Here is a 25955-nt window from a genome sequence, read left to right as displayed (position 1 = left end):
CCCGGTTCAAAAGTCACTTCTATGTAATCTAGAAAATATTGTGATCCTTCTAGGACATTTAATTTATGAAAAGTTGTATCTATTTTTGAAAAAAAACAAAAACTTTAAATTATTTAATAATTATTATTCAAAAAGAATTCTCAAAATAGAGACAACTTTTTATAAATTAAATGTCCTAAAAGGATCACAATATTTTCTAGATTACATAGAAGTGACTTTTGAACCGGGATCAATAACTCAGAATCTAAGGATTTTTATTTTTTTTCCAATAACGCATAAAGAAATATATTAATTTTTCTTACAGCCGCGAAAAATCTGGCCTGAAAAATATTGATCCGGGTTATTTGTTACAGTCTTTCTAATAAATCAAATTATATTATATTCCATCTATTTTCAAAGAAATATATCCAACATTTCTAATATTTCAATACAAAAAATAAAAAATAAAAACAAATTTCTGTTTTATAAAAAAAAAAAATGAATTACAATTCCAGCCCGTGGAAAAATTCCACGGGTGGGTATTTTTAAAATTTTTATTAAACTTTGGTTATTATTATTAAAATAATTTTTTAATGGAGTAAAAATAAAAATGTCGGCACCTGCTACCCAATTAATTAAAGATAGATCTTCTATATCCATTGACAATTCAAGAACTTGCAAAACAAGAAGGCGGTGAATTTATTTCAAGTTGGCTATCGAGTAATGGATTAGGATATATTGATAATAGTTTAACTTAATCAAACTAAAATAAATTATAGATATATTAGTTGTCTTATAAATGCATTTTTGTATTAATCTCAAAACAATTTTGAATATTGTTTGATATTCTATCAATTGTCGTTTAATATGAATTGTTACGAATTTTGAAATTTTTTTTAGTTAATAACAAATTCTTTCAGATTATATATATCTCATATGTGTAATATGTATAAAAAAAATTATATTTTAAAAACAAAATTTTAAATTACAAGCAACTTTTAAGGTTGTCAAGATTATCGAGTTAATTTGTCATTAATAAACTATTTTTTAATATATTTTTATCTAATGCACACACAATTATACTCCAATTATACAAAAAGTTTCTCTCTCAACAATTTTAAACTTCAATTTCAATATGTTTATTCAAATGAAAGTAAGGTAAGTTTGATGACAATCCAATCCAAAGAAATTTCATAGATACTCTGCTTATTTGATTGGCAGCTAGCGATTGTAACTTAGATTAACTAGTTCATCGAAGCATTATTTTAATCAAACAACTAAAAATCACATACCAACTTTAGATCTCAAGTAGCATTGAATACGTATTTTCCAGCTACAATACCTAACTGTAGAGAAAAAAAAATGATTTGGATTTGATCTTAAAATAAATCCGATACCTATTATCAGTTTTGAGATCCGTAACAGAATTAAATACAGTTTAGATTTAATAATTCTACGTCCAGCGCCGAGGGTGATCCAATCTGAATCCAGATCTGAATCCAGATCTTCTATTTCTTAATCCGTATTGTAGTTTCTGTTACATTCTACTGAGAGGAGGTGCCGTCTTCGTCACAACCAACAGGTCCACGGGGCCCATCCTTCAGTAAAATGCAACTAAAACTGCTCCATGGAAAGCTGACGCAATCCGTGACATGCTTTATCAATTAATTTGCTTTTCTTTTTCGAAGGAAATTTAGTAAGTAGTAAATATGGTAAATATGGTCAACGGAATGCATAAAGCTGCCATCAGGTAATGTCAAACCCTCCTTCTCACTTCTTACTAGGCGTACAATCTGTTTCTACTTCTTTACACATTGTTTGGGAAAACAAACAATGTGCTCCTTCAATTGATTCTATAAAATTAATTCGTAAGCATATTAGTATACTAACCAAGTACAATTATTTTTTAATAAGATAGCAAATCAACCCACGCGCGCCTCATATTCACCCTATAAAAGCTCTGCACTGCTCGTCACTTTCCCTCACATCGGATATACAAAACCAAATCTCTCTAAAAACCACCGAAACCAAATCAAATCACTACTTTTCAAGTTCTCATCAATGGCGTCGGAGAAAGGCGTAACGCTCCTTGATTTTTGGGTCAGCCCATTCGGGCAGAGAGCTCGCATTGCCTTGGCCGAGAAAGGGGTCCATTACGAGTACAAAGAACAGAACTTGGCTGAAAAGAGCGACTTGTTGCTCAAATCCAATCCGGTAATGCTGTAGCACATGGAACAGAACTCGTGCATCTTGTGTATTTGCATCTTTATCTCTAAAGAAGTAACATCCATGTACCAAAGTAAGTAGTCACATAACATTATTTTCTTTGAGCAGGTATACAAAAAGATACCAGTACTGATTCATGATGGCAAGCCTGTTTGTGAGTCCCTGATAATAGTCCAGTATATTGACGAGGTCTGGTCAGACAAGTCTCCTCTACTGCCGTCTGATCCTTATCAGAAGGCTCAGGCACGTTTCTGGGCTGATTTCGTGGATAAGAAGGTTTGTTCCATTCCTTAATTTGTCCCTCCAATATTTGAGTATTTTAGTGAATGAAACAATTTTATATGCTGTGTTCAGTTGGCAACCATGCTCCTCGTGTTGGATTTAATTTTATGCAGAACCGTATTGTATATATAAATCATAAATTGCCATGATCCTCTAGTGAACTCTAATCTGAAATTTAAAGTTATCTTGATTTATAGCCATGATATTTCAGGAATACACAATCACTATTGATCACCGAAAGCCTTTAGATTTTTAAGCAATCTCTCTCAAGTTTGATGGAGAGAGCGAAAGAGACGGCAGCGGCAACGTTCTCTTCTTCATAAGAAGAGATATCCAATAGCCGATTCAAGTTCTGAACTTAAAACTCATCTTCTTAACCACTCTAATCTATCTCTCTTCTTAACCACTCTAATCTATCTCTCATTACTGTATTTTTCTGTAGAGAGAGAGACTAGAGAGAGAGAGATAAAGAGCGGTATCTTTATTAGATAGGATACAGATTCATCTAATTAGGCACCACTATACAAACCCATTAATGATATATATCAAGAAATGATACAGATCAATTATGCACCTCTTTCAATTCCAACAGGCGCCTCCTCTTTTTATATTAATTAATTAATTAATTAATTTTGTTTTTCTTATTGGATCCTTAGTGGGTCTGAATTTATGATTTGCCTTATTAACATAACATTGTCATATTTGATTGTGTTCCCCCGAGACCAATAGCATAATTGTATTATTACCAAACTTTATATAATTTAGATCATCACTAAATTATAAAGTTATTAATACGCATGCTACACATTAAAGGTCTCACTTCTCATGACACATATTGAACCCGGTAAATAATACTTAATTTGATCACTTCATAACGGGTCTAATTTTGACAGTCTATTATTCAATATGGTCATGTTTGATTGTGGAGTAAGAGGTGGAGTAAACCTCTTACTCCACGCTTAAGGAGCCAAACAAGGAGTAACATAGGCGGTTTAAGATAGAGTAAGATTTGAGCTAAATCGGAGTAACTTACACCACCTAGAGAGGTGGTTTAGCTTACTCCACCAAACATGATTAACTTACTCCGGTTTAGCTTGGAGTAAGAAATTTAATCCGGTTTAACTTTACTCCACAACCAAACATGACCTATATATTTATATTACATATAAGCCCGCATATGTTGTAATTAATTGAAATTAATTTCAACACCTAGTACCCACCAGTCCACCACCTTAGAAGCTTAATTTAATTTTCTTTTGAGTTAATTAAGTACACTTAAAGTGCTTTCATTATGTCTAATTACCTGCATTACTTAATGATGCTCTTAATGAAAATGAACCCAACCATGATCCAAAATATTGACTTCATTAATAAACTGAGCAAAATTCAAAAGTTTCTTTAAGGAATATTATTATTGTATGTACTCTTAATGCTGTTGCCATTTTAGTAAGTCTAAATATTACCACAGTAACTGCCTAAGTGTAAATCTACTGGTAATTAATTAAAAGAAGCGGTAGATTTTAGCTCGGGTAGTCCTTGCTGGTATTTTTGAACCAAAGCCTTGCCAGTTCCTTGATAAGCAGCCTCACCTCACCAATTGTATTAAAATTCCATCACAGGTTTTTGATTGCGGAACCCGGTTATGGAAGCTGAAGGGAGAGGAGCAGGAGGCTGCTAAAAAGGAGATGATTGAGATCCTGCAGCTACTAGAGGCCCAGCTCGGCGACAAGAAGTATTTCGGTGGTGATACTTTTGGGTACGTTGATGTGGCTTTCATCCCATTCAACAACTGGTTCTATTCCTATGAGACCCTTGGCAACTTTAGCATCGAGGCAGTTGCACCAACGCTTGTCGAATGGGTCGAACGGTGCAAGGAACGGGAAAGCGTGGCGAAGACTATTTATGACCCCAAGAAAGTTTATGAGTTTGTGGGCTACCTCCAGAAGAAATTTGGCGTTGCGTAGAAACATGTAGTAGAACATGAATTCGCCATTGCTAGCAATGACTTTCTAGCAAAGTAATAAAAGGTGGATTTGTGTTTGGTTTGTTGTGAGTTGATATTTTTTTTTTCTGTTGTTTGAATAAATCGATAGTCTATATATCTTTGAGTTTGGGGCAGACCCCTTTGCCCAGATTGTAGTGTTGCTTGTGTTAAACTTTTAATAATCAATAGTGTTATGATTTTTTTTTAACTAGTACTTGGTCGAGTGGTGAAAACGGCTCGGTTATTACGGATCCGATTGTGGTAATTTTTTTTATATATTTGCGAATACTGATCGAATATTAGAAGAATATGAGTACGGATTGTATATTAAACAGATACAAATACAAATATAGATATACTTAAAATATTATTTGAAGAGTAAGACTTGGGTGCTATGGATAGCATAAGATCATCTGCTACGGTCTAAAAAACCTATTATATAAATTTCAAACTTTAATTTAAGTAGCTTAATAAATTGGTTATATAAAAACTTGTAGAATACTAATTTTTACTATTTTTAAAAGTTCTCTACTATTTTTTTATGATTTATAAAATATAGTAAAAATGGTCTAAAAATAAATGAAAATTGTCAATATTTTAAATTATTTTTGACCATCTTTCATAAATCATATAAAATAGTAAAAATTAGTATTCTACAAGTTTATTATATAACTAATTTATTGAGCTTCTTAAATTGAAATTTGAAATTTATACGATTAGTTTTTGAGACCGTAGCACAGATAACCTTATGCTATCCATAGCACCCAAGTCTTACTCTTATTTGAATATGAATGTAAAACTTAAATAATATATAACTGTCAAAATTTATCATAAATAGTATTTTTTTTTCAATACTGTCATTTATTAAAAATATATAGATATTATATAAAAAATATATATATAATTCATAATATTTATTTAATTATAAAAGTGAATAATATATATTTTTTTAATATATTAACTATATAGTATATATCTATTATTGCGGATATAAATAATTAAAATTTAAATCCATACACATGTATCTGCTGCATCTATGGAATAACATGCGATTGGTTCGTTTTTCATTGCATGTATGGAATAACATGCGATCAGTATTTAATCAGACGGTTCCAGATTTCCAATCCAGCGTGGTCTGAGTTAATTTGTGAACCTGTCACACCCCCAATCCGGAGGTGCGACGATTATTATCACGTCTATTTACCATAACAATATACGTAACATAAGACATGAATCTTTTTATGCATTGCCAATAGCATCCATTATTTGTACCACATCTCAATTTATTTACAATAATTATCTGACATTTTATAGTGGATGATGCTAGAGATATACTCTTTGCACCCTGTCAAATATAATAAACCCAAATCCCATACCTTTAGGTGGCCCTGCTGTCAATTACCCGGAAGCGCTCTTTATCTTCGTATAATAAACCTATAACCCATAAGGGGAAACGAGTGAGAAATAATAAATTATTTCTCAGTGCTGATTGCCACTCAGATTATTGGATTCGAAGAAAATCCATATTCAGAATGAAATCAACGCACGAGAAACAACAAGTTTATTTCATAATGACGAATGCAAATGCTCTATAACAGTATCCAATTGAATAACAAATATTTCATAATTAAATCAGAACTCTAAGAATCTTATCAGAATAAATGGTTTGCGTCAAAATCTTGTAAACCATAAAGTCGGGTAATGTTTGGAACCTAATCTTTAGAACCACTAAGTCTGGCAGCATTTTGTTTCTTAACTTTACAATTTATAGTCTGGTAACACAGAAAGATACTATAACATGTATCTGTCGTGTTAGGGCTTATACCATTGACACCTCGCATATTTAGCCTATATTTGACTTGATTTCATACCAAATTCACGTTCTAAATTGTCAAAATCATGTGCATTTCATTGATATATCCTTAGAATTTGGTACTGCTGAGAGTTTGTTTGTTTTATGCAGGATTGGAGCAAAATAAACGAAGAAACGACGTTTTTGGACTCTCTGGTACGGCCCTTACCAGGCTTGGTACGGCCCTTACCAGACTTAGCCGATCCAGCCTCCCTCCCATCTTGTACTGCCTAGCCGTACCACTTTGGTACGGGCCGTACATAGATGCCGCCTGACAGAATTCAAATCTTGGTAGAGGCTATTTAAAGCGAGGGATCTCTCCATTTTCGAGATACACATTTCATTCCAGATTGAGAGCTCAGAGAAAGAGAGAAAGATAGCAAAGGAGCAAGGAGAGAAGAAGAAGGAAGAGGAAGAGGAAGAGGCGAAAATCGACGGATCAACCCCTTCTCCACTCCCGATCTTCGATCTAGTTCTATCATGCCTCTCTTTATCTCTTTATTTGTATTTCTGGACAGATCTATGACTTGTGAGTAGTTGATCATTATTTCTAGGGTTTGTAGATGGATTTTCTTGATTTGTGTTGCTTTTCTTGATTTGGATCTTGTATGAACTCTTTTGATTGTATTGATTGTGTATTTGCTTGTCTTGATTGCTTTGTCTTGCTGTGATTGCATGTGGTGTGCCTATATTGGTAGATCAACCCTAACAAGGTCATGTGACCATTGCCTTCTCTCAAGCAAACCAATCCCTTTAGGTAGACTTGTTCGAATTGAAGCCGAAAGGTTGAATTCTCCCCTAATTGACAGATTAGAGGATACCTTAGATCTCCAATCAATCAACTAGAGGATCTGGACCAAAACACGAGAGTTGAGGTTTAGAAACCCTAGAAGGTGAAGAATTGACTCCAAAACCTAGATCTTGAACCAACAAACGAGAGTTGAGGTTTAGGAACCTTAGGTATGGTCAATTAAACCTTTCTCAAGAGTTTAATACGAGGTACCAGCAAGAAATGCATCAACTCGAACTTGTAAGCTCTGTTCTGGTAAATCAGTACGGGTCTTACAAGAGTGGTGCGGCCTACCCATACCAAGCCCACACGGCTTGGTGGAACAAGGTTGGTGCGGCCTAGCCGTACCAACTTGGTAAGACCCGTACCACTAGAGACAAATCAGATATGAAGTCTGAAACCCTTGAAACATCTTTTATCCTAAATCAAAACACAGTTTATACCTTTCCTTGCACAGTTACTATTCTATTGCATTGTTTGATTGCTTGAGTTGATTCTTTAGGAAGATTAAATACCAAAACTCCTTCTTTCTCACTTCTAGTCTTTAGTCAAGATAAGTAGATTCTAGATAAAGAAACCGTTCCTGTGGATCGATACCCGATTATACTCCTCGATAGGGTTGTGCACTTGCAACCCTAATCGGAAGGTGTAACCGCGGTTTTAAAAGGTACGCTCCCAAGCGTACCGAAACTTGCGTTGTGCTTTCACGCGAACAACCATTCTAACTAATCTGACATATTGTTAACATAATCAATACGGAAACAATATTACAATACTGTCATTATCGAAAAGAAAATCAATGATAAGACAGTTACCACAGTTCATTAGTTTCACAATCACAATTCACATTTATTCAATATCCCCTATCCAACCGGTACTGGATTCAGTTGGGGCCATTCACGATATGCGCATAAGGGTCCTGGAGTAAAGTCTAGTAGCTAGCTAGACTTTACGATATATTAATCATTTTTCTCCACTATATGGAGGTTCAAAGATTACAGTATCTCATATTCATTGAATTCAGCCACTATGGTCTCAATCAATCATTTACAATAAGAATCAAGCAATCGATAAACAATATCAACATGACAGTCAACGGACTTACCTGTAATTCAGTTTCAGTTGTATTGGGCTATGCATATGATGCAACAGTTCAATCAATGCAGTCAATCAAATATTCAAAATGCACAGCGAGTTACAATTTAATTCCTAGTTATGAATCTCAGACTAATCCAATAATCTCGCACCTTATATCGTAGGGTAATCAAGTGAGATCACTAGCAATATGTTCTTCTTGAACACTTTGTCTCCTCAGTCTCTTTCTTAATTTTACCTATAACAGAATAATATATATGTGCAACGATCAATACTTATCAAGATCAGTATATAAAACAATATGTGTCCTTAAATATTAAATCCCATATGTTATTTAGTAACTTCCTTTTATTTCCTTTTTATTTCATTTTGTTTTAGATTTAAGTAATTTAGCATAATTCTATTTTCTTTATCCTTTCTTTTAATTACATCCAATAAATTCATAATTACCTAACGGTCCAAGTGTGCAAATAAATCAAGGTCCAGATTCAAGTCTTAAGTTAAACCGTCAAACCCAATTTATTTTTACTTAACCTTATTTACTCATCAATGTTGAAGGCCTATAGTTCAATTCAATTTTCATTCTCAAATTGTTTGTGACTTTTATATATGCAACTTAATCAGCACCAATACCCCTCTGACAAGGAAATATTACTAACTCATAGAAAATTTATCCAATTAAACATTTCAATTTGTACTTCTTTAAAATAACCTTTAGTTAAGCCATATTATTTCCATCATAACAGAAATTGGGACTAATTATTTACGTTAACAAAGTAACTCCAATATAACTAGACAAGTGCACCCCGTACTCTATTTGTATCCATCTTCAAAGTATTTTTCATATCATCTTAACTAAGCTTAATATCTCCTATGTTTCAATTTACCAGAGTTATAAAAATCATTGTAACAAAATCAACTTATACTGATATTGGTGAACTATACATCAAAATTGTTCTTTTAATTGTCAAATCAAAAAGAAAGAAAGCCATGTATACTTGTAGACCATATGTGAGAGTTCTAATAATTCTTACATAGATATAACTATTTGAACAAGATATTGGACTATGCTCATGTATATATAAAACTAGAGTGTTTTCAACTAATAATAAGCAAGCTTGCTAATTCCATTCAACAATAAATACAACACCTAAGCTTGATTAAAACTCACTTCTTAAGATACTTTGGATAAAAGAACAATAGAGAGAGATATATACCAAGCAGCTAGCTATATGGGCTGATATTGAAATAGAGAAATCGCACATCAAAGAAACCGAAAATTAGTGGTGCAATTTCATCTTATTTTTCTTCACACAAAAATTATGATATATACACATAAATTTAATAAAAAACATTAAATTATCTGCATAATTCTAATTAATCAGTCGCATACCAATTAATTGCTTGGCGATACTCCGTCCATCTGACGACTGCATACCGTTATTTACAACACTAGTTTATAAAAAAGACAATTCAAGTTTGAGATCAATGTGGCAAAAAAATGTTTCAGACTCGTTTCGAAACCAAGAAGGAAGCTTGTCCGGTTTAATCCTTCGGAACTAAAACAAGATATTATTATTTTTCATGAGTCATATATCAGTTCACTTATAAAGGTAGAGTGATCTTATTTTTTTTTTAAATTTCTAGAAATCAGTCTTCTTCGACTTTTGTGTTTGTTCTGTATAACGAGTAGAGGTAGAGTGATCTTAAGAAGTTAAGTTCATTAAATTTTTTGATGAAATTGACTCTAAAATTTAACGGATTGAATTTAAATAACGAATTCAAACCGTTGTATGATATAAAAAAAAACATATGATATATTTAAAAAATAACCAACAAGATAGTTATTAAATCACCAACAACATATGATATTTTTTGAATTTTTTTATTATTTTTTTAGATAGTTATAAAATCAATATTTTTATAATTTTGATGAGCTTAATTTTAAAATCTATCAAATTAATTTAAAATGATAAATTCAAAATATTAAAATCAATTTCATATATGAGCAATATGTTTATATGATAAATTTAGACAAATTTAAATTAATTTAGTAAAAAATTAAGTGGTAAATTGTATATGAAGTCCAACAGTAAATTTTAATTTAGTAAAGTTTTATGCTAATATAAAGTCAAAGCCGCAATGGACAATGGACATCACACTCTTAACGTTTAACATTTTTTTTTTTTTAAATATAGCTGAAAGAATTATAGACATGTTAGCTAGTTGTCGTATAAATTGATTTTTCTATTGATGTTCAAACAGTTTTGAATGTTATTTGATATTCTATCTGATGTTCAATATGAACCACTGCGAATTTTGAATTATTTAATGAATAGTGAAAGTTTTATCAGATTATATAATTTTTATATGTATTATGTGAATAAAATATAAATGATATTTCTAAAAACAAATTCAAATTAGAAGCAATTTTTAAGTTGTCAATGTTTGTCTAAATTAACCTGTCTTTAATAAACGCCATATATACTTGAATAATTCTCTTGATATATTTTGATTATGTAAATGTACAAAAAGAAAAAAAATTTCCAATATGAGGGCAATTTAAATAATAGTAAGGAAGGCTTCATGACAATTAGATCAAAATAAGTTTTATAGATTCTCAGGTTATCTGATTGGCGACTTAATTTTTTACTAAAGTAAATGACTGTGTCAAGCATTTTACTAATGCTTATTTTTTACCACTTGGCGACTTAATTTGAAGAGTAAGACTTATTTTTTTACTAATTAATGCTTGACACATGTATTTCAAAATGACTGTACCAAGTTCAAATTTATCGATGCAGTAGAAAAAAATGTGGTATCGAATAAAAATCCAAGTAACCTCATACAAAAAGTTTAACATTTTAGAATTAAAATTAAATCAATTTTTGATCTAATTGTCAAAATCCTAACGGTCGATCCGAACCGTTCATCTTGTTCTCCATATTAATATGTGTTTGGAGACCAAATTTTACATTTTTTTTAAATTTTTTTACTATTATTTTAGATATTTAGAAAATCACTTGATCTGAAAATTCTAGACCATCCAAAAACAGTGATTTTCAATAAATCTAAAAAAATAGTAAAAAAATTTCAAAAAATGTAAAATTTGGTCTCCAAACACATTAATATGGAGAACAAGATGAACGGTTCAGATCGACCGTTAGGATTTTGAAAAGTCGAATATTGAGCCATATTACGGGTCAAATCGTAATATGCATAGTACCATAGACTCACTCAAAAATTAATGTATAAACTACCGGTATAACTAGGGCTACTAAAAAATAATTTAATTCATGATTCGATTCGGATTCGATTCGAAAAATGTATAGTTCACAATTAATTCGATTCGAAATGAATCAAACCAAACTCAAACTTATTCTAAGTTTGATTCAGTTTGAATTCGTTGCCACCCCTAGTTGATCTATTTTTTTTCTGTTCTTAATTTGAATACATAGATCTAGTCTGTCTGAGATTGGGGTAGCATGCATGCCGTAAATCGTGATCGACCTTTTGTTTTCTTGGATTGTGAAAGCGATTAAAAAACTTCAAAATAATTAGTAATTGTTGTTTATTTTTAAGATTATTTTTTTAATAAATTAGTGATAAATTAATTTGCGGTCATTTTTATTAATATCCTAAAAAAAGGAAATTTTGAAAATAACCTTTGTTTTTTTTTATTATTTATGCCCTGGCCGCCTGGGCTTGGGGCGGTCCAAAATTCCCAGTGAGGCGCCAGCCCCTCGGGCGGCCCACATGGCAAGTGAGGCGCCAGCCCCACGGGTGCCCCATATGCCAGCTGATTTAAGCCTTCTGTTTTCTCTTTCCTGCCATTCACGATTTGAGAATTCTCTCCAGGCGAGAAACTGAGTATTCAGGTATTTTTTTTTTAATTATGATAATTAGTCATTACTGTTGCGAATTTACTGTAACTATTGCACGTACTGTAGCGCACTGTACATTTACTATAGCCGTAATTATGTCATATAATAATTAGTCATTATTGTTGCAAATTTACTGTAACTGTTGCACGTACTGTAGCACACTGTACAATTACTGTAGCAGTTCACTGTAATTACTGTACACTTACTGTAGCAAAATTGTTATTTTTTTAATTTCTTTTTAAAAATTTTCCAATTAGCCATATATTACTGTACCCATAATTATATCCAGTAATACTCATAAAATTATTTTTTAAATGTAGTTTGTTAAAGAAAAGATGTTAGTTGCACTGTACACGGGTAGCAAGCTACAAAAGGGTGCAGACGGCATGCAGTACACGAAAGAAGCCGCATTTGACTTCGAGGTTAATGAAAATACCACATTTCAAGAACTTAAGCAGCTAATATACGAAAAGACTGTTGTAAACCCCAACAGGTATGAAATAGAATTGGCTACACGGATTGACAACTCAGGTGGAGGGGTAGACCTTACTTTGTTAGGTTTCCAATAACATATGCGAATTTGTGGAAAGTTGTGTACACTCAATTTGTGGCTAGTGGGGTCCCGGTAATGGACATATATTCGAAGAGGGTTCCCCGGAATAGGGCTGGACCTTCAAGTTCGGCTGGGGCTGGACCTTCGGGTTATGACAACCAGGGGTACCACCAGCACTCACCTTATGACAACCAGGGGTACCATCAGCAATCCCCTTATGACAACCAGGGGTACCACCAACACTCCCCTTATGACAACCAGGGGTACCACAGCCCCGGTTATGACAACCAGGGATACCACAACTCTCCAGAAAATACTGAAGAGTTACCACCACCACCGAGACAAACACCCATAATCCCTAGATTTCCAACTATGCCAGAGTCAGGACCGGTACCCGTTAATCGAACTGATATTGATATTGATGTAGATGCTATTGATGCCGTACCAGAAAGGGAAATGGAAACGGGGGATGAATACCAAGGGGTTTGGGAAGCTGATGACTTATCAGATGGTGATGCAAATGTACCAGGGTTATCAAGGGCAGAAAAATTCTCGATTAGAGGTCGGGGGAATAAGCATCCGGTTGCCACATTCAACGACACCACAGCTTTCGAAGAGGCAGACATTAGTTTCTTTTGTTCTCGTGTTGAATACAATAAAGAATTTGCCGCAGGGCAAATTTATACCAACATAGACAAACTTATAAAGAAAATAAATGAGACTCATGTTCACGGCAAGTGGGAATGTATAATACACAAAAGGGACCGAACAAGGTTAGTTGTGCTATGTAAAACTCACCCGCGCTGCGAGTTCTGCCTTTTTGCAACCCCTTCGGGTTCAGGGGAAGTATGGATGATTAAGAAGTGTGAACCGCCTCATACATGCAAGTCTGCGTCCACAATGACAGACCATGCGCAGCTGACGACATCATTAATTGCCGATGCAATTGAGGAGGACATTAAGTTGGATCCATCGATGAGCATCAAGGCGGTGGCTATGACCGTCAGACACAAATACAAATATGTAATCCCAAAATACAACAGGCTGTGGAGAGGTCATGAACTTGCGATTTGCAGAATATTCGGTAGTTGGAAGGATTCATATGGCTATCTGGCACCATTGCTCCAGGTCATGGCAAGTACAAATGTCGGCACCGTATATGAGAGATGGCATGGCCTTTTTTTTTATAAAGACGGAGTACTAATAGAGGGAGCTCAACAATTCAAGGGCATAGCATGGGCTTTTGGTGCTTGTATCCAAGCTGTGCCATATATCAGACCCGTTATCAGCATTGATGCATGCTTCATGTCTGGCCGTTACAAGGGGAGGCTACTGATAGCATGTGCATATGATGCTGAGAACCAGCTGTTGCCTTTGGCATTTGCAATTATTCAGAAAGAGGATGGTGAGAACTGGAGATTCTTTATGCAGTTTTTAAGAAGACGGGTGATTGGGGAATGGAAGTTTTCCTGTGTGATATCAGACCAGCACAAAGGAATAAAATATGTTTTTGATCGTGAAGATTACGGTTGGTCAACACGTACTGGCCAGTGTGTGCACAGGTTGTGTATGCAACACATTGCGGAGAACCTTTCCAAGGCAGCCGGGGGCGACGAGTGGGTTGAACGAACATTTAGATGGAATTACAGAAAGAAAAAACCGAGAAGGGTGGTAGAGATAACTAGCAGTTTTGCAAATGTGCATGTATTTCAATTGTTTACATATATTATTGTATTTTAAGAAAATGATTTTTTCAGTACAATTGTTTACTTACATTATTATATTTCCTTATTTTTTGTGTAGTACATGCCAAAGGCAAATCTCTACCTAATGAAGGTGGGCAAAAATAATCCCCGAGATGTCAACGAAGATCCAGCATACGAGAAAATATATCAATCCCGTGATGGAGGTTGGCATTGGGGAATTATGACCACCAAGAGGTCCGAGTCGCTGAATGCAGTATTCAAGAAAAGCCGTATGTTGCCTGTGACTGCAGTTGTAGATGACACATTCTACAAGTTAAATGCCTGGTTTCAGGAACGGCGTGCTAAGGCCGCAGAATTAATAAGGATGAACTAGTCATTTTCAACAAGGGTGGAGGAGAAACTAAGACGACACAGGGACAAAGGTGCAATTATGACCGTGATCCCGATGGGTAATGATGGAACAGAATTCGAAGTGCAAAATCCAAATGAGTACGTTCCTACCAGCCGTAAACCAGATGGCACTATGGCGTTTGTCAAGAGGGCTTGCAAGTACGTGGTTAAATTCGGAGATGCCAGGGCAGTAACCTGTACATGCCAAGGACCCCAGCTATGTTACATACCCTGCAGTCACGTGATGGCGGTATGTCGAGTGAGGAACTACTGCGAGGATCACTATGTTGCTGACATGTACCGTACCGATTACCTTACTTCCACTTGGGGTGGATCTTTCCATTCTTATCCCGATCAGCATGAGTGGCCTGCATATGTCGGTGATAGAATACTCCCTTCAGAAGGATGGATAAGAAAGGGGAGGAGGAGACACAAACGTATTGTAATGACCATGGACGAGATGGGTGGTAGGCGACCGTCGGGAAATCAGGGTCGCCGTTCTGTTTCTGACAGGCGCACGACAGGTATGTAGCATTGTACGAAATTCATTTATGATTTTATTATATTACTAACTGAATTGTGTTCTTATTTTCAGATGCCATAAACGCGCACAACGAAAGAGAAAATACTAGAGTTGTTGCTGAAGCAACTGGTAGAACACAACCCCCCCCCCCCCTCCTCCGAGCCAATCATCTAGTTGCCAAGCCTCTACAAGTAATGCCACACCTGCAGCTCGTACCAGTACAACTAGTCGTTTGTTAGGTTTATTGAGACGTTGTGGCAGGGGCAGATAAACTTGCTATTTTGCTTGTGTGAACTTATTTGTTTGGTTTGAACTAAGTTATGAACTTTAATTGCGCTTTTGATTGTATTGTTGAACTATGTTAGACTATTTTAGAACTATACTTATTTCTAGCATATTAAAAAATAATGCAGCCTAGCCCATGTTCAACATAAATACTACAACAAAAAATTCATAAGATCCAGATACATTACTAAATAATACAAAAAAATGAGAAAACAATAGTGATTTTTCATTATTGTAGAGCATATATAAGCAATTAATTAGTAAATTTAAAGGTTGATAATTTTTGAAGTAATTTCGGCTGTTTACTTCACTTCCGAACCACTCACACATATAATTGAATTTTAGTGTGGCCTTGTTCTAGTTGGTTGGATCCAACGATTTCCGGATTGGAAAAATCTGATTGATCCGAAAGGATGTTTTAAACATTCCGTTAATTTTATGGTCTGACCGTTTTTATTATACTTAAATGGATTAATGGTCAGATTTATATTACCATTAGAATCGCCTATATTTTGACGGGGACAAAAAAAATTAAATGGATTCAACATTGAAGTTTAGAAAATTTTAAATTAAAAAAATGTTTTAATTTAAATAATTCAACAAATTTCTCACTAGTACCCCAATGATGAGAGATGAAACAACGCTAATCATCAGAAAACGCTGTAAATAATATTATCATTGTTTGCTTAATAGTGCAACATGAAATTCGAGGTCTAGATTTCCTGCATTCGAAAAACGTTCCAAATTTTCCAGCAAACAGAGTTAATGTGGCTATGCTGGTTTTTTTTTTTTTTGTGGCATCTTTTGTTTGCGTCTGAGAAATTCAATTATATATTGCGAATTTTATAGTTTTCTATGAATAATGAGAGAAAAAAATTACGAGGTACAAAGTACGAATGGAGGTTGTGATTTGCTCGCTAGGTGATCTGTTCACGACATTTTTTTCAAATAACTCAAAAAAAACAAAAAATTGCGAATCATGTCATTTTGCTTAAGAGTTAAGAGTATATAAGGTCGTTGAAAATATTCATCAAATAATAAGGAACGTTTACATAAGGAAACCAATATAATGTTGGATAGAGTAACATCAGTTTGTCAGTACTATTATATTTAAAGTCAGATGGGTTAAATGACGACAAAATTCTAATTTAGTAATTTGTATCCGGCCTTGGAATTGCCTAATTAATTTAAAGTTTTATTTTTTTTATTTTTATCTTGGAGTAGATAAATGGCTTTAAGAGACGAAGAATAATAGATGTGCATTTTTAAATACTTTTAACTGTATATCAGTAACGAGTCCGACTAGTATGATATTATTGTCATATGACACAAATTTTAAAATTGATTGGATAGACTTCAAATGACAAATCCAAGCCATTCAAACCAATTTACTTTATGATTGATGTGTTTACATATAAAATTTATATTCTTTTCGAATTATTTTAGTACAAAGTCAAGCGGTAAAAAAATGAATGCATTAAAATTACTTAAAAATTCTCACATATGACCGCTTGAATTGATATTAAATAAATTTAAAAAATTATAATTTTTTATGTAAATGCATAACTAATGAAATAGATTGGTACAAATGGTTTAGATTCGTCATTCGAAGTTGATTTAATAGGTTTTAAAATTGATGATATATAAACTGAAATGATATTAATCATTGATGTCATACTAGTGGGCTCGTCAACAACATAAAATAAGTTTTAATTAAAACGTAAAATAATTAGATGTATTGTTTTTATAGTTATATATTCACTAGAAAACATAAAATGAGGATTCCAATATTTCTACTTTTTGTTTGTTCATTATTTCTCCATTTTAAAATTTTAATAATTAAATGTCATAATAAAACATTAATTAGGCATGATCAATATTATTTTCTCAATCTCACGTAATAAAAATATGAATTTACAATTAGGTTTTAATTGTTATCAAGAACGCAATATATGCTGAATAATTTATATAGATTGATTTTTCAAGTAATTGATACATATAAAAATAAAAATAAAAATAAAAGAGTAATGATTTTTATATGTATGTAAAGAAAATAAAGTAAATCATATCTTATTGTTTTATTTTGAAATATAAAATTTAGTATATTTATTATTAATTTGAAAATTATAACTGAAGGTCCGACACAAAAAATATTGGTATTTGAAACCTCAACACTATATAAATAATTTTTAAATAAAAAACTTACATCGATCAGATCGAAATTTATTTTATTTTTTACAAAATTTATATCCAAACATTTTTGAGAAGTTATTCAAAACACTGGTATTTATATTAAATCAAGATCTACAATTGTTCACTCGATGCCATACCAAATCTTATGCAACTCATACATCTCTCTATCATCTGGCAAAGTGCTAGCAACACTTTCTCTCTCCCTGCATCTCTTCACCCAAGCCATCAATTTGGGGCACTCAACCCCAATTAGGAAATTGCCATGCTGTTCATAACCACTGAACATGCTTGAAAAGGTAATCAACATAATATCTAGAAAATTAAATTGGTCTCCTCCAAAGTACTTCTTGTCGTCTAAAACTTGTTCAAGTTGCTTCAAGTTTGCAATGAGCTCTGCCTTTGATTCTTCCTTCTCATCTCCTTTGCTCTTTAAGAATTTTGTTTGCACGCTAAATAGCTGCATCATTGAATCATGTTTTATTTTAACAAAAATGTTTCTATGATACAAAAGTAGATTGGCCTTGATTAGAATTGTGGGCGAACTCAGAAGCATGTGATTAGTTAGGAAAAGAGGGGAAAGTACATATTAGTAATTGGAAATATTCATTTTTATAAATTAACACTTACCAATGAAGAAATACTAACTGTTGTTGTTATTAATTGGTACAAACAAATAGGACAAGATATAATTGTGATCTCAAAACCCCCACTAAAACAATTTAACCAATTGCAGTTTGCAGATAATATAAAAATAGAGGCATCAGGTATGACTCTTGTTCTTTCTTAAAAGAAAAGATATAATTGTGATAAATTTCTTCAATAACTAATGGTAAATCCAACTCAAGGATAACAAATGCACAACATTTTACCATTTTGTCTATGTAGTCTGACCAAAATCTAGCTTTGGCTCTATCCAAAGGATCAGCTGGTAGCAAAGCAGGCCCCTCTTTCCATGCCTCATCTATGTACTCTACTATGTTGATTGAACCAATCACCGGCTTGCCGTGATGGATAAGTATTGGTATAGACCGGTACACCGGGTTCATCTCCAATACCAGTTTGCTGCGCTCTTTTACCTGCAAGTCCTCTTCCTTGATCTCAAATTGCACCCCTTTCTCTCTGAGTGCAATTCTCACCCTCATCCCAAACCCATTTGCCCAGAAATCAACACAAACTACCTCTTGTGACATGGTTAATTAGGTGATAATGAAAAGAAGAAAGAGTTTAATTGGCAAATTGGGGAGCATTTTTAAGAGGGGAGTGGGACATACAATTTATACTGACTGAGAGACATTGAATTTGATCATTGATGACGTTCAAACAAAGTTTGAATATTTCATTTTGCTTAGTCATGCCATATTTAAAACTCTCTAGTCAATGATTTTGGATTCAAAACTTGATCCTATCTTTTCTAAATAATACTTTTTGACTAGAAAGAGAGAAAAGTGAGGTCATTGCTTCCAAGAGCTCCTGAAATTTTGTTTTTCTGTAACTCTGTTTGCTGCTGCTTCACGAGCAAACTGCATTCAGCAGACCAAATCACATTTTCAGAAGAACAAATAGAAAAATTAACAAAAATATTTCACTTACGGGGATTAAAATATCTCCACATAAATATTTTTTGATTAAAAAAAGTAAAAATGCAAATAATTTGTTTGTATTATGATATTATCTCATTTCCCCTTTTATGATTGTCAGATTTTAACTGTTTTCTGTGAGGCCTTAAAAGGGACCTAAATCACTTATCACCAACGCCAATGGTTAAATCTAGTCAATTACTGGCATGTCTAAATATCTGTTTAGTTTAAATTCGAATTTGTCTTCTCAAAATAGAATAAAGATTTTTATCCCCTATCTCTCATACTCCATTCATCCCCAAAAGTCATTAACTACCTAGCTACCTCTTTAACCGAATAAACTCTCAAATCGTTCTCTTCCATTCAGTTCAATCTCTCTTTCTAAGAAAAAAAAAACTTGTCTCAGTTACTGCGTTGAAGTAGGGGTGTAAACGGATTGGATAATATCCGATTTCGTCTGAATCCGAATCCGAAAAAGTACTTAAATTATCCGATTCGTATCTGTATCCGTATCCGAAAAATTATAACGGATACGGATACAGTAAGACTTTTTACTATCCGTATCCGATCGTTTACACTTTAAACCACAACAAATGTAATATATATTCTTAAATTGATTTATTAAATTGCATATTGTACGAATAATTTATTAAATTGCATATAGATACTATGATATAATTAGTGACTAATATTTTAATAATATAATAGATGTTTTGTAATTAACAAGCTAATTATGAAAAATATCCTTATCTGTCCGATATCCGATCTGTATCCATAACATTTAATATCCGATCTGTATTCGTATCCGAGGCTATTCGTATCCGTATCCGAAAAATTATAACGGATATGGATACAGTAAGAGTACTATCCGATCCGTATCCGACCATTTACACCCCTAGTTGAAGCTATTAATCAACTCCGAGGCTTTATCTCTTCGTTGCCTTCAAATTGAATTCTTGTAATATTTTCTCATCTAATCAAATTTCATCGAATCCTGTGCCGAATTTGTGTTCTTTGCTATCAAATATTTGAGAGGGCCAGAAGTGATGAGCCGATCGAAAGTTCTTTTACTCCATTTTTTTAAAATTTCGTTGTTATACTTAGTAAAATAAGAATTCAACAATTTATTTGTGTGTAGATTTCTATTCACACGTTCATGAAATGAAATAGAGGATTTCAAAAGAACTATCACTTTTTTCTTATTGTTCTTTTATAAACTGATTTTTTATAAAATTTACAGTTTTGTAAATAAAGATATGTTGTTGTCGAACAAATAAGGTACCGCTAAGCGATTAACTGAAAATAATTAGAAACAATCAGGAATAATCAGGAATAATTAGTCGATTAGTCAAAAAAATCTGTGACGATTTGATCACCGCCAACTAGAGGTGTTCATTGGTTTGATTTGGTTGAAATCGAACCGAACTAAGCAAACCAAAGTTATAAGTTAGTTTCAAAAATAGAACCAAACAGAACCGATTTAGCATTACAACCGTACCGAACCGAACCAAACCATATAAGATAAGGTATAAATACCTGCAATATTTGATATTAATATTTTCAGACGTCATCCATTGTCATATAAGATAAGGAAAAAATATTTGCTTGACGTAGTATGAATATTTTTTAGATTGCATATTAATACAATCAAGCACCAAACAGAGTAATTTGTAAAAAATATTAAATTAAGATACTTTCAACGTAACAATTCATACTTCAGTTATAAGTACGAATACTTACATTACGAGATATTAATACTTACAATACTTGATATTAATACTTTCAAACACCATCTAGTGCCACAAGGAAAAAAATAAGATAGATAATATGTTGGATACAAACACTTGATACACGAACTATTCATACTTGCATGACGAGGTGTAAATACTTGCAATACTTGATATTAATACTTTTAGACATCATCCAATGCCATATGAAAAAAATTTAATAGAATTTGTTAGATACAAACACTTGATACGTGAACTATTGACACTTACATGACGATGTATGAATACTTGCAATATTTTATATTAATACTTTCGTATATCATTCAGTGCCATATGTGAAAAACAAATTAATAAAATACAATTTGTTAGATACATATACTTGATACATGAACTATTTACACTTACATGACGAGATATGAATACTTGCATGCTTGATATTAGTACTTAATTTCAAACATCATCTGATACTATAAGAAGAAAAAAAAACTATTGATAAAAACTTTTAGATAAAACGCTTGATATATAAACTATTAACATTTGTATGACGATGTATGAATATTTGTAATACTTGAAATTAATACTTTCATACATCATCCAATGCCATATGGAAATAAAAAATAAAAATTGCATAGATTATGGTAGGTACTAACACTCTTGATATATGAACCATTTACATTTGCATGACGATGTATAAATATTTGCAAAACTTAATATTAATATTTTCAGACGTCATTCAGTGCCTATGAAAAAAAATTGATAAAATATATTAGGTACAAATACTTCAGACATGAATTATTTACACTTGCATTACGAGATATAAATATTTGCACGACGAGATATGAATCATTGTTATCAGAACCGGATCAGACTGGCCGGTTGGGCCGAAATAAACCAGAACCGGAAGTTATTGCGGCTTGGTTCAACAAATAGATCAGATGTGTATCAAAACCGGGTTAATTGACCGATTTTAACAAAAACACTCAGTGAACCATGCAGTTAAAATGATTTGATCTCTCCGCTTATCTCGTCTCTTCTCTTCCGAAGTTGGGTTAGGTCTTTTGGAGCGTTTCTTTCAACTGTTCGACAAAATTCTTCTCAGAAGAAGATTGCCATGCTTTTGGCCAACTTATGTAAAGTCTCTCGCGAAGTACACAGTTTTTGCTTTCGGTTCGTTATTTCTCTCCAGCTACGATTTTTCTAGATCTTATAAAACCCTTTCTGACATGTGTACAAAATATACTGATTCGATTTCTACAATAAAAATGGCGCTTTCACTTATTCTAGATGGTTTTCGGGCTTGTGAGACGCGAAGACATGTGGATGAAAGATTCAAAATAGTTACGAAAGGAACAAACTCCGACTAGCTCAATTGCACAATAATAATCAATGGTTTGGGTGACATCATAAGATTTACTGATGCCATATATTTGTATGATGATATGCTGCAGACAGGATTTATACCCGATTATATAATTCAGTTCTATATTATATTAACCAATATTTATGTGTGAAATTTCATAAATATATATTAAATAATCATTTTTATATGTAGTCTTGATGTCTCATAAATAAAATAATTATTTAAAAAATCAGCAATTGAACCGATTGAACCAGCGGGTCGATCAGTAAACCGTTGACCCGAAACTTTTCCGGATCGATGTCCGGTCTGATTCTGATAACATTGGTATGAATACTTACAGGACAAGGTATTCACGGCGATGTATGAATACTTGCAAGATGAGGTATGAATATTTGCACGACGAACAACTCGAAAGTACGTCATCATAAGTCTTATTTGAAAGAGAAAATTACGTAGAAGACGTTCATGGTTTTAGATTTGCAAATTTTCTCACAGATCGTCAAAAATATTGGTGAGATTGAACGGAGAAAAAAAATCCACCTCTAAAAACATGTAAAAGATGAATGTGTAATGTGTCCAGTTTTTTTTCAAAATACTTAGTATCTTATGTATGAATATTTGATATAATATATTTTAACACTTGCACGCATCGGTTGTAAAATCTATCAATTATTAGGTGGTCTCCCAAGTAATTAATAATGTTCAGTTAATAAATAGTTTTCACAGTTAATTATTAACTAGAAGATGAATAAAAAAATTAATTGAGAAATAGTTAGTCGATCCGCTCAAAATAACCAAACCATTGCTTGGGGGTTAAGTAATCTCTTCCAAAGCCCCAGCTGAAAATTTGGGTATTTGCAGATAGCTGTCACAATAGGCAAAAATAAATAATAATAAAATATAGTTGGTGCTAGGGGTGATTAATGAGCGAGCATGAGCGAGTTAGGGTATGCTCATGCTCGCTCATTAAGTAAATGAGTGAGTTGTTAATGAGCGAGTTTAAATGAGCGAGCTTTTAATGAGCGAGTTATGAGCGACTCATGAGTTATGACTCATAACAAAATTATATAGTGTGCCCACGCATAACAAAATTTGTTAAAAGTCATCATAACAAAATTCAACAAATTGTCATAATTCATTTAAATAAAATATAATAAAAATCCAACAAAAATATAATCATATTACAAAAATCAACAGTATCATCAACACTTCAACAGTAATACTTTCACAGCCATCGTCCAACAAACAACAATAGAATATAACAAAAATCAACAGTATCATCCAACAAAGTGTAATACTTTCACAGTAGCATCAACATACAACAATCAACATATTACAAAAATAGAATAACTATGCTCACTATCTATCAATCTTAATGAGGCAAGATTGATATTACACAGAATTACACAGGATTAAATGTGGCAGGGATTAGATGTGGCAAATTCTTAATGAGCGAGTTGGGTCATGCTCATGCTCGCTCATTAAGTAAATAAGCGAGTTTAAATGAGCGGATAAATGAGCGAGTTTAGACGAGCTTTTAATGAGCGAGTTATGAGCGATTTACTCACTCCTAGTTGGTGCCTTGCTTGCTAGGTGCAGAAATGGTCAATTACCTTTGTCCAGTCTCTCAATAGGCTTTCCGGACTGAGAACTAAAGGATTCTCGGATCCATGAAATAAAAGAGGGATAGTTAAATAGCATATTGGTATTGAATTTTAGGCCCAATGGGCCTTATTAGATAGAAAATGCACCCAACCTATGTAAATATCCAAATTCGAACTGAAAACAAAGCATCTTGACTTCGTTTGAGTCTTGGAAGAATTAGAATATGGATATATTCAATTTTATTTAGTAGATGAATATAGCGAAAAGTTAGAATTAGTGTGAGGATAATGTTAATTTTATGTTATTTGAATTAGTAAAAATATTATTTAAATTGTACAATTGAAATAATGACGACAAAAGAAATGAATACTTGAGGCTTTGGGAGTGTCCTGTACTTGTATGGAGTCAAAACTGTTGTATTTGAATGCATATTCTCTGCATTAATTCAAAAAGAAATTTTTTGAGTTAATGAATTTTAATCGTCTGATTTTAAATAGAGTTAATTTGACTCCTGTCTATAATATAGGAAGTCATTTAATATTAGTGCGAATCTAGTATGCACAAATCTTTAACACGGATCGAATGGTCTAGATGTATTAACTCAAAAGATTCCCTTAGAAAATGAATTCCAGCCAACCCTACTCATTATTTGGATAATAATAGATACCTTCTTCTCATGTTAGAACTTCAGTTTGTATTCATCTATCTCACAAGTAGGACATACTTTAAAGGAACTATTTAATGGCTCTATCTTTCTGATAAAAAAACTAAAAAAAAAAACAGATTATAGTTTTTTTTTTTTTTCTTGCAACTAACTTTGTTTTCTTTGTTATGCAACTGATTCTTATTTCGACCAATCTGACTTCAAATCTAATTTAATGTTCTAGTTGAAATATAAAATAAAGATATTTACTAAAATTCTTGACAAGGTTGGAATGTTTTCTATGAACATGATAATAATTCCTGGAACAAAATTTTGTAAATGTTCTTTAAAGTCTACTGCACTCTAACTACTTTATCGCGACCACCTTCTACATGGTCATCAGCGAATTTACAATTGACACTCATAAGTATTAATATTAAACATATCAAGAAATAATACCTAACATACAAAGTCTTTAAAAAAAAACTAGACATAACAACTATTTTTCTCTCTCATTATCCACTCATCTTTTACACATTTTTAGAGATGTAATTTTTTTTGTCCTACGTTTCATCTCGCTTATATTTCTAATGATTTGTGAGGATTATGCAAATCTAAAACCACAAACCTCTTCTACTCGATTTTCTCTTTTAAATGAAATACATGATGAAGTACTTTTAAATTCTTTGTCATACAAGTATTTATACTTTCATTCGGCAAGTATTTATACTTTAATTCTGCAAGTATTTATATCTCATCATACAAGCATAAATAGTTCATATGTCAAATTATTTTATCTAATATATTCTATCATTTTTTTTTACATATAATGTTGATTGGCGTTTGAAAATATTAACATGAAATATTGTACGCATTTATACCTCGTCATACAAAACTAATAGTTAATGCCAAGTGTTTTTACTTGCCGTGACCGAGCTGACCTGTCATTCTCTTCTTCTCCTTCATCGCTCAATTGACCAAATCGGGTGAGGATTTTAACAGCAAAATTTTGACTCAAGACAGCGAAGAGGTGAGAGAAATCATTTATTTGGACCATTATATCCATGATTTAAAAAAGGAAATTAATAAAGCAGCACAACATTAATGGAGTATCACATCTGTAATAGAAATTTTCTTCGAATAAATTTAAAGATATACACGATGAAATTTGGAATGTTGTATTACATTTTAATGTTAAAAATTCAAACATTATTTTTGCTAAAAATGACGACCCGTTCATTTCTATTAAATATTGAGTTTAATTTTGTTTTTTTTTTTATAGTTGTTGTTTGTCAACATCA

General features: G+C 32.7%; 2 protein-coding genes across 2 annotated transcripts; one reads left to right on the top strand and one right to left on the bottom strand.

The window, feature by feature from the left end:
- Positions 1-1958: 1958 nt before the first annotated feature.
- On the top strand, positions 1959-4608 carry LOC144558147 (putative glutathione S-transferase). The gene is made up of 3 exons (XM_078306891.1): positions 1959-2193; positions 2314-2481; positions 4107-4608. Exons 1-3 carry the CDS (start codon positions 2041-2043, stop codon positions 4449-4451), a joined length of 666 nt encoding a protein of 221 aa, XP_078163017.1. The 5' UTR covers positions 1959-2040; the 3' UTR covers positions 4452-4608.
- Positions 4609-17821: 13213 nt separating this feature from the next.
- LOC144558402 (glutathione S-transferase 3-like) lies at positions 17822-19005 on the bottom strand. Its single transcript, XM_078307250.1, has 2 exons — positions 18612-19005; positions 17822-18199 (listed from the first exon to the last, which is right to left on the bottom strand). The coding sequence occupies exons 1-2, from the start codon at positions 18930-18932 to the stop codon at positions 17864-17866; spliced, it is 657 nt and encodes a 218-aa protein (XP_078163376.1). The 5' UTR covers positions 18933-19005; the 3' UTR covers positions 17822-17863.
- Positions 19006-25955: the final 6950 nt, after the last annotated feature.

Source organism: Carex rostrata, chromosome 8 (assembly GCF_964058835.1).
Source record: "Carex rostrata chromosome 8, lpCarRost1.2, whole genome shotgun sequence".
Taxonomy (NCBI): Eukaryota; Viridiplantae; Streptophyta; class Magnoliopsida; order Poales; family Cyperaceae; genus Carex; species Carex rostrata.
The sequence above is the reverse complement of the archived record's forward strand: the minus strand, read 5'-3'. Positions and strand labels throughout refer to the sequence as shown.